Below are 11,129 nucleotides of genomic sequence, written 5' to 3' on the forward strand. Positions count from 1 at the left end.
CCTTCATAATGCCCCAGGCATTTGGAAAATTTTAGAAAGGATGAATATAGCACATGTAATCGATCCTATATCCGAAGCATATGGGACACGATTCATGATGTCTCACATAAAGACTAAACCAGTCTTTTGCTATAATATTTCCATTTCAATTTGCCAAGTTCTCAAAATTCAGATTATGAAAAGGGATACCGTAATCATAATCGAATTTTAGAACGCAAATAATGGACCCATATATAGAATTTCCTTATGTTGAGCCATTCCAACATGAAATTCATATATATATATATATATATATATATATATATATATATATATATATATCCTTGATTAAATATGATAAAAATCTCAATCTAAGCTTTTAGAATTGAAATGAAGTATAATTTCCTCTCCCTTAATTATAGCAAAACAACTTTTTCAACCCCTGCAACCTCACGAATTGAAACTTTTGTTTTCTATAATTAACATTGCTAACTTGCAACCTTTGTCATAATTATCATGCTCCCACTAACATGATGATTATTAGCATAACACTTATGCTCCCACTAGCTTTGACATGTACTCAGAAATCAGCTGACTTTCTTACCAAAGTTCAGATTTGTGATACTAGATAGTTTTGATAAAACTTTATCAAAATCATACACCTCTCTTAGATAGCTCACATGTGTGTCTAAACAATTTTAGAACTATGAAAAGGGATGTCGTAATCATAGTCTCAATTGTTTAGACCTTTGCCACTTCTCACAAGTCCATGTTAGTGTGCCGGTAAACCACACACGCTCCACTAACGACTTTGAGAATGCAAATATCACAATTGCTATCTAGCTAAAATCTACTTAGTGAAAGTGTTTCCTCACCATCATTTTCATGAATCGGAGAGAAACCTTATGACACTTAGATTTAATAGTGTATGTGTTCTTATCCATGTGAATTTGTCAAAACCATAATCACAAGACAAGGTTAGTGACAAATCCAAACTCATATTGATTAAACTTGTGCAATCTTAAATTCTTGCCATTTTGCAGCTCAGGTGCCTGCCATTGCTTCCAAGTAGTTGTGCAACCAATTGAGAACTCTCAGAACTCCTATGCAAAGCCAACTTGAATAGGCACAAAAATTTCAACACGATAGGTTATAAACCTCAAGTCGTGTGCTAGTGAAGGACTTTAGGTTTTATTCTTGATTAAGTCTTGAAACTTTCAAGAGCTTTAAGACTCCCACTGTCCTCTTGACATATAAGACTCCCTTGTCAAATATTCAAGAGATAGTGCGGATTCTTTATCAAGACTAACACTTTACACAATTGGCCTAAGTTGGTCTCTGTTTTATCCAAAACATCACAACTTACCAATTTCAAATGTACAAGAGTAGATAACCTTTTACTCTTACATTTGACTATTGTTAACAAACCCTCTTTAAGATATGTCACTCAAGTTACAATCTTGGAGTATGACTCTAAGAATTTTTTTGGAATGAAGTATGACTCATCTTTTTGATTTAACCATTTCAACAATTCATGACTCCTCTTCTTAGTCATAAGAATGCACTAAGATGACTTTAGAGGACCAATTGTGATATGGTATCTTAATCATTAAGATGATCATAAACATGATACTAAAGTACTCTCCCATCTTTTCAGATTTGAGAAACTTTTATCTTTCTGCCATACTTTGATTCTTCTTATTCGTTATGTCTCACATTGAAACTTCTCCAATGCTACAGACTTATACTTAAACTTATAAGTATAACCATATTTACTGAACTTAAGTAAATCATGACGAATAGTCTTCTTGATCTTTTGTGGTGGACTTGACCAGTGCACAAGAATGTGTACTCGATCCCTTAGTCCTTTCCTTATTCACATAAGGAATTAGTCTTAATTTTCCAAGCTGAAAGTTCTCATTCATCATACTATACAACTTGCATGATTCCAAGTTTCGGTCCAATTGAACCTTGGGTGATGAGAATCTTTCCTTATTTGGTAATATTAGACAGTACCACAACCGAAAGAATCAAATCCATTTTTCCAATATTGCTATCAATGGAATCTTATAAGCAACAACTTTTCACAAATGCCATTGTAAGGATACTTAAAATAAATAAAATCAAAACCTTTTTCTTTTATTTTAAAACTTTGCGGAAAAACTTATCCTTACAATCCATATGAAAACCTTGTTGTTATCTATTCCTAAGCAATATAAATATCATAACTCTTAAGTAATAGCCCAAAATTCTGATCACCGAACCATGCGATTGAAATCCATCTTCGCGATCAGAATCATCATGTACTTAATAGAGTTAGACAATGGACTTTACCTGAAGTAGAGCCAAACTTATTGACTTTAACATCCTTAGGCAGCTTCGTAACCAATACCCCTTCCTTTGGCAATAGTTACCTATGGACCCTTGATAATGGGACTATCTCAGACTTCGCCTCTCTCTTTACCATTGGGTCAACCGAGTTGACTATGGCCGATCCCTTTCCATTGGGAAGAGAGAGCTTTACTGGATATCCAATGTCATCATTGTCAGTGTCCATAGCGTTTTAGGAAGTTGATCTTAGCAAATAGATAAGATCATTAAGGGTCTTGTCTTAGTCTGTTTCATAGGATTCCCAAAAGAATTCACTATGTGACTTAGAAAGTAGTTGAGCCACCAACTTTTTCAAGACTTTGACACCCAACTCTCCCGGCTTGTCAATATGTGACTACATCTCCAAGATGTGATCACACCTAGACCTTGCCTTGCCAATAGGGCTTGAGTGACCTTAAACTTTTTAGGAACTTGTGGATTAGGGAGAATAATTGGAGGAGGTGAAAGAAGTATGATATCCATGGGACATCATCTTCATTTAGGAAAGCTTGTTTCAAGAGATTTGGGAAGATCATAAATGTCTATACCAGACATCTTTTTGGGAGATATTCAAGATAGTTGATTTAAAGTCCTTAATATGACACCCAATATGAAATATTAAGGCTAGGACCCAACAAACTATATTATAACTTAGAAGAGGGATGCCGTAATCCAAGCTATAAAATATTTGAAGGTAGGTGAATGACGATTCACCAATTTCCACCATGAAAAATGAAATAATTTATTAGGTTTTAATTGGATTTGAAAGTCCTAGATCTTTGAGATTCATTGAACTGTTCAAAGGCATGTTTCAATCTCGAGTGTGCCCTTCAGGTTTTGTGACTGGGATGCCGAGGATCACAAAACAAGGTGTGAATAACCATGCAAATATACTTGGTACCCTTAATATTTACCCCTTAATCAGTGTGCCGGTTAACCACACACGCTCCACCGATACTATGATAAATATTAAGTTACCCTTTGCCTACCTTGTTAAGTCCAGGTTAGTGTGCCGGTTAACCACACACGCTCCACTAACGACTTAAGCAAAGTGCAAAGTGTAATTTCATGGGTTAGCACCAAATTCACATTTTCCTAAGTAACTAAGATTGGGTATTAATAAGAGTTTAGTTACTTAGTATTTATCATTAATACTTTTAATGAAAGGAGAATTATAGTCCTTGTCCTACCCGTTCGGCTAACGACCCTCCACCAGTCAAGGAAGCGGTGGATGAGAGTGGACACCCATTAAACTGCCATTTTATAGGCAGTAACCTTATACCCCCCTTATAGACCGGCTTCGTGACTGAGGCCTACTAACGGTAAGACTGACTTTACTCTTATACATATATATATATATATAAATATTATTAACTTATAATATTATAAAGTATAAGGGTTGAATTTTAACTTTTAAAATTCTAAGGGCTAACATGGAATTAAAGTATTCATAAGTGAAAACTTTTCAAATTCCAAAACTTGAGGGCAAGTTTTGAAACTATTCAAAACTAATTAATTCCATAACTTATGAGTTTAAAGTAGTTTTAATTAAAAAAAAAAAAAAAAAAAAAAAAACTCTTCAAGTTCCATAACTTGAGGACAAGTTATGGAAGACTTTAAACTAATTAATAAAAAAAATAACTTTTTTTATTGTAACTTATGGAACTAATTAAGGTTACACTTTTTTTTTTAATTTAATGAAGAGACTGTTGAACCTCCATAACTTGAGGACAAGTTATGGAGTCATAAAACCATTTAATTAGAACTAGACTCTTCATTTTGTAACCTTTGCCAACTTTTATGAGTTTTATGATTCTTAAATGTGACTTTTCATATAACTTGAGGACAAGTTACAAAAACACACTTTGGAATCAACTCTTAGATTAAAATGGATTGAAAACAACTATTTCACACAACTTTTCTATTAATCTAAGAACCTCATAAGAACAAGATAATTCAAATCATCAATCTTCAAGAAATTAGCATGAACATACAAACTAATACAAATCTTCAAATTATGATAATTATCTTAGAAATTGGATTAGCATGAACATTACCACATCAAAAACAAGTTTATAAGTCCAAAAACATCTTAGGGTAATGTTCCTAGTCCAATTCCAGCCAAAACAATCGAATATATGCATCCAACTCGATTTTTCAGCTGCTTTTGCAAGTATAACAAGAAAACAAGCCTAGGCTCTGATACCACTGTTGGGTTATGAGCATTCTAACACTCCTAAGTGTACATGCAACCCTAAATACCTTGGATCTATGTTTTCTCTATTATACATACAATTATGAACATCCAAGGTATTATCCTAATCTAGCATACAAAATAATAAATATAACAAGATAGAATACATACCTCTTTGATGTAGAATGTCTTCATGAAGCTTGAGTGCCTAGTGCCCCAAGTGTGACACCTCAAATGGTTCACACAACACCAAATACACTTGGAATAACTTGAGAGAAAGTTGAACACTCCTTGAAATCGTCTAGCCCTCACACTCACACATTAGTGCACGATTTCTTGAGCCATGGGATTCTTTTATATGGTGGCTATTAGGGTTACACCATGTAACTCATAACTTTACCCATTCCTTATGCTCCATGGATTTTAACCTCCATGGAGTATCCATGGGTCACCCCATGGACTTAGTCCAACATAAGGAATCTTGGATCACAAGCCCACATATATAAGAATGAATGATTTACACAATCAACCCATATATTTAATTAGTCTCCTTTTGATCACTTAATTAATTCCAAATTAATTCTTGATTAATACTAGTTAAATAACCTTATTAATATATTAGAACTTATAATATATTAACCAACCTTAAGTGTTATTTCTCTCATTATAGTCTATCCAAATGCATGATGCCATGCAACCCAAATGGACCATGCCGGGTCGGGTCAAGTCTTACCAATTATAGTTATGGACTTAGACATTAATCCAACAAGTCAATCTATCTACCACTACCCAAATGGTATCGTAACCACTAGCGGTCTTGGGCAGTTTCGTGATAAAGTCCATTCTCATTTGTTCCTATTTCCACTCAGGAACCTCAGGTTGTTGAAGTAATCTTGAGGGATTTTGATGCTCTGTCTTGACTTTATAACATGTCAGGAATTTACCCACATAAGTGGCAATCTCAGATTTCATATTAGGCCACCAATACAATTTCTTCAGATCCAAATACATCTTTTCGGAACCATGATGTATTGAATATAGTGATTTGTGGGCTGCATCTAAGACTACGTTTCTGATGTCGCCAAATTTTGGTGTCCAGATCCGGTTCATAAAATAATGAGTTCCATCATACTTAAGCTCAAAACACTTATCCATTCCTCGCAAAGTTTCTTCCTTAACATTCTCTTCTTTCAGGGCTTCTAGTTAAGCTTCACAAATTTTTGCATTGAGGTTGGAATGGATGGTCATAGTCAGTGCCTTTACTCGTCGGTGTTTCGCATGTTCTTTACGACTTAGAGCATCTGCTACAACATTTTCCTTATCTGGATGATATCGAATCTCGCAATCGTAATCGTTAATTAACTCAACCAGTCTTATTTTCCTCATATTTAGTTCTTTCTGATTAAAGTTGTGTTGGAGACTTTTATGATCTAGTGTAAATAATATACTTGGTTCAATAGAGATAGTGTCTCCAAATCTTCAAGAAAAAGACTATTGCCCCCAATTCAAGGTCATGGGTTGTTTAGTTATGCTCATGGGCTTTGAGTTGTCATGAAGCATATGCAATGACTCTGTCGCTCTGCATGAATATGCACCTCAAACCCTGAAGTGACGCATCGCAGTATACAACAAAATCTTTAGTTCCTTCAGGTAAGGACATAATTAGTGAATTACACAACATCTGTTTTAGTTCCTGGAATGCAGTTTCCTGCTTGTCTCCTCATTCGAATTTAGTTTCTTTTTGTGTTAATGTAGTGAGAGGCTTAACTATCTTGTAGAAGTTTTCAATAAACTTCTGGTAGTATCCTGCTAGGGCCAAGAATTGGCGTACTTCCGTTAGCGTCTTTGGTGTTTCCCAATTCTTAATTGCTTCAACTTTTGTGGGATCCACGTGTATCCCTTTTTTACATACTACATGCCCTAGGAAGTGTACTTCTCTGATCCAAAATTCTCATTTGGAGAATTTTACGTACAACTTCTCCTTCCTCAACAGTTCCAAGATCAATTTCAGGTGTTGGCCGTGTTCTTCTTTAGTGCGTGAATAGATTAGAATGTTATTAATGAAAACTATCGTGAACTTATCTAAGTATTGCTTGCACACGCGGTTCATGATATCCATGAATACTACTGGTGCATTGGTTAACCCGAAAGGCATAACTAGGAAATCATAGTGACAGTGTCGAGTCCTAAATGCAGTTTTTAGAACATCTTCTTCTAGCACTTTCAGTTGATGATATCCAGATCTTAGATATATCTTTGAGTAGTAGCTGGATCCCTGGAGTTTATCAAACAAGTCATCTATTATGGGAAGTGGATAACGGTTCTTGATCGTGAAATTATTCAATTCGTGGTAGTCTTTACACATCTTGAAAGATCCATATTTCTTCTTGACAAATAAGACCGGTGCTCCCCAAGGCGAGAAGTTTGGTCTGATGAAACCTTTATCAAGAAGTTCCCGTAGTTGGCTTGAAAGTTCTTGCATCTCAGAAGGAGGCAATCTGTAGGGGATTTTGCTACTGGTTTTGCTCCTGGAATCAAGTCGATTCTGAATTCGACGTTGCGTTTTGGTGGTAATCCATAAAGGTCTTCTAGAAACATGTCGGGATAGTCACATACCTGAGGTATGTCTTTATTATTTTTTTTTGCTCTTCTTATCTAATACATGCACCAATAAGGCATATTACTTCTTGTATAGATATTTCAGAGCTTTAGTATAAGAAATAAGCTTTAATTTTTGACCCGACTTTTCACCATATATAATCATGGTCTCCCCATTAGGTAGTGTTAGTCGTACAACCTTTTTGAAATGCAGAATTTCAGCATGGTGAGGAGATGGCCAATCCATACCGATAATTATGTCAAAGCTCCCTATTGTCATTGGCATTAAATCGACTTGGAATGTGTGGTCTTTCGGAATTAGGATGCAGTTACGTAGGATTTCGGTGGTGCTTTCTATCTGACCGTTTGCTACTTCTACTTCATATGCTACATCTAACTTACTAGACTCGTGATTTAATAGTTGTTTCAATGATGGGGTTATAAAACTTCTATCAGGACCGGAGTCAAAGAGAATTATAGCATATAAGTTATTGATGAGGAACATACCAGTAACCACCGAGGGGTCTTGTATAGCATCTTTTCTTCCAATCACAAAAGCCCGACCATGAGCATTGCCATCGCCTTTCTTTAGTTTCTGGTAATGTCACTTGTAATTCCCTTTTTCTCCATATTCGAAACAAGATCCTCCTCCTCCTGACCCTAATCTAGTGTCCATGTCTTGTACTGTCGCAACAAGTGTTGTGCTTCGAAATTTTTTTTACAGTATTCCCTTTTCTTGTTGCATATGGTACAGTGGAAAATTTCCCCAATATGGTGTCGGTTGCATTTGGTGCATAGTGGTTGTTTCCAACATAAGCCTTTTGTTGGGTTTGAATTGGGATCGAAGTCACAACATACGCCTTTTCAATCTGTTGTTTCTTTTGTTGGCTCTGGTTTCCTCCATTGGACTTCCGTTTGTGGTGATTATTGCCAGTTTTTGGGGTTTCAACCTTATCTATCATCGTCCCTTGATATATTTCAATCTTAGTCAATTGAAGTGTCAGCCGCTTAGAACTTAGATAGGTTGTAGGTTTCGATGAAATGAGCATCCCTTTTATTTGGGGTGCTAAGCCCCAAATGTAACGTTCGACTTTCTTGCTTTCAGGGGTCACCATTCCCGAGAAGAGAAGTGCAAGGTCGTTAAACCGAGTTGTATATGCTTTGATTTCAGAACCTTTCATTTTTAGGTTCCATAGTTTGTGTTCTAACATCTGCACTTCATCTTGTGGACAGTATTCTTGAATTAAAAGAGCCTCAAAGTTTTCCCAAGACATGGAGTTTGCAACTGACACTCCCAGAGTTTTTAGATGATCATTCCGCCAAGTTAAGGCTCCATTCATCAAGGTACATGTGGCAAACCGCACTTTGCTGCCCTTAGGGCAGTAGCAGATCTCGAAGACTCCTTCCGTCTTTTCGATCCAACGAGTTAGACTGATGACTCCCTCATTTCCATTAAAGTTTTTTGGTTTGCGATTCATGAAGTCCTTGTATGAACAAGTCCTTTGAGGTTTTTTGGGATTTGAGTTTAGAGTGCTTCCGAGTCCGTTCCTAAGCCCATTCACTTCCACGATAGGTCTTCCAGAGTCCAGGTTAGTAGTAGTTTCCAATGCGATTGAAATGCGTTCAAATATTAGTTGTTCCATTTTTGCGGTCGTTTGGGGAAGCCTTGCCTCAGGGGGTGGTGGCATTGGTGTGTTAGAAGATGGTGTTTCTGTTACCGGGGTCACCGCTGGATTTGTTCGACCCTTTTTGGGACGCCTGGGTTTAAATGAGTGCTCTTTCTTGGCGGCATATTAACGTCCTATAACAGTCTGTAAGTTTGCGATGTTAGTGTTATTCATTTCAAGCATTTATATTAAATGACTATTTTTGTTTGTAACCTTTTCATAACAATTATTGTTCACAAAATGGTTCATATGATAGTTCAACAAAGTTTTAAAACTAATTACATCATATATTTCATTTTAAACATTACTATCCGTTTACATTGCTCTTTACATGTACAAAATATAAAGACCTAACTTTTAGGGGTACAAAATCCCTAGATTTTGCTATAATACAAGTGAAACAAGCAAAACTAACGATGCTCACATAACTTAACATATCTGAAGAGTTACTCAAAATTTTGCAAGTTTAACAACTTGTCCTGCTACAACCCGATCCTTCTTATCACCATAAATTAATGAATTGGGTCACCGCATTGGACAACTCAGTGTGCCTTGCAAACAGTTCTGTGTGGTATGATATGAGAGTTGCATGCCTTTATTCGAGTTTCTCATGGATTTCAACGAGTGCTACATGTATTTATTTTATTCCGTGTGCAAGACAGAGCAATATCGTTTTGATTCTCCATAGCAGTCATCCTTGCATTGCAGTTCATCCAGTTGCTATGGTGGTAGTTCATCCTTTGGTGGAGGTTATCCAGATCAATCTGGTATTGTTCTTGCTGACTCTCCATACGAGTCATTCCTCCTCTCGTTTGCGCTACTTTTCCCTGTATGGCACTTAGTTCATCACTAGTATACCATACTTGTCCATGCAAGAGGGTGTTTTGTTCAAATAGGAAAGACAAGTCATCGATGTTTATGGAAGATGGGGGTGCAGTTCCAGATGCTTGACCTTACTTGAAAGTTCATGCGGCCTTCCATTCAGATATCCACTTATTCACCTTGTTACTCTCCCAAGCAGGTTGATCCACCCTCTTTTGGGTGTAGGAAAACCTCTTGTTTTGCCTCAGAGTTGTGGGTCGCCAATCTGGAATGGATATCCTGGCAGTTTTCTTGGGACGTCGACTTGGAACTGTAGTGAAAGAGCAATTTTGGTTGGATGGAGGTGTGACAGATGATTCTGCATCAGTTATCATGATCACTTCGGCAGCATCATTCTCATCCATATCTTCTTCGGGATCCTCTTCCATATCTTCCTCAGGCTCTTGTTCTCGTGGGTCTTCTTCTGGATCCTCCTCCATGTCTTCCTCAGACTCTTCTTCTTCGATCTCAATCTCCTCATGTTGTATCGTTGCCTCCTCAACTTGTGGGATTGGGTTGTATGCCACAGGGAATTCATGGTAATATGGATCTCCAAGGAGTACATGAAACATGGGTTGGTCGGCTGGGGGTTGGACCATCCTCCACAGTTAATCCATCTAAAATAGGTATTGAAAAATATTAGAATCTACGGTACATCGATAATTATAAAAAAAAATATTATACTTATATAATATTTGAAACTATCAATTATTCGTGTCTATTGACTGGTTTTAGTTTTTCTTAAAACTCCAAGTTTTTAGTTTATCAATTATTTCATTTAGGTTGGATAATGCACAACGCCCAATCATAATAAAAATTAGGTGCGCGAGCTAGGTTTAGTTATGATAAAGCCTATGTATTATGAAACCTATTTGATTAATTGATCTAAATACTTGTGTTTTAAGTTTTTTATATAATTCGTTACACACATAAATGAGTTTGTATGAAGCTTTATAAAATCGATAATAATTATTATTTATGTTTCATAAAAAATCTATATTAAAGTTTTTGTAGGATAGCGGTATATCTATACCTACTAGAGCAAGCTCTGGACTATAGTTGTATTTTAAACAAAAATACTTAGTTCTCTATAGTCGTTAGCTCTGACATCAACCTGTCATACCCCGACCATCGACGGAAACGCTGGGATTGCGATGTTTACAATTGGAACCACAGTCAACCACATATATATATACATTCATAAATTAATATATTACAAACTTTAGTTTCGATTACAACATCGTAATTTTTCAAACATAACGATAAAATAAATTAAGTTTATAACAAAAGAAAGGAAATATAATTTCCTTGAAACCGATGAATTACCTCCAACTTCTTACTTACCTGATAATACACATTTAAAATAAGTCAACAAATATTTGTTGGTGAGTTCCACAGGTTTTTGACTCTGTGGATTTTATATAAAATAGTTTAATAAAATTTGGATTATTTGTAGAAAG

The 11,129-nt window shown here is 36.0% G+C and overlaps 1 protein-coding gene across 1 annotated transcript in view; it reads right to left on the bottom strand.

The window, feature by feature from the left end:
- LOC145112069 (uncharacterized) overlaps positions 1 to 8,784 on the bottom strand; it is a 33,166-nt gene extending 24,382 nt beyond the window's left edge. The window contains exons 1-3 of the mRNA XM_079048283.1: positions 7,864 to 8,784; positions 7,341 to 7,736; positions 6,983 to 7,198 (exon numbers count right to left, since the gene is read on the bottom strand). Coding sequence (XP_078904409.1) covers positions 6,983 to 7,198; positions 7,341 to 7,736; positions 7,864 to 8,784 — 1,533 coding nt within the window. The remainder of the gene's footprint in view (positions 1 to 6,982; positions 7,199 to 7,340; positions 7,737 to 7,863) is intronic.
- Between the last annotated feature and the right edge of the window lie 2,345 nt (positions 8,785 to 11,129).

Source organism: Lactuca virosa, chromosome 5, assembly GCF_052849685.1.
Source record: "Lactuca virosa cultivar CGN04683 chromosome 5, Lactuca_virosa_CGN04683_v6, whole genome shotgun sequence".
NCBI classification, from domain to species: domain Eukaryota; kingdom Viridiplantae; phylum Streptophyta; class Magnoliopsida; order Asterales; family Asteraceae; genus Lactuca; species Lactuca virosa.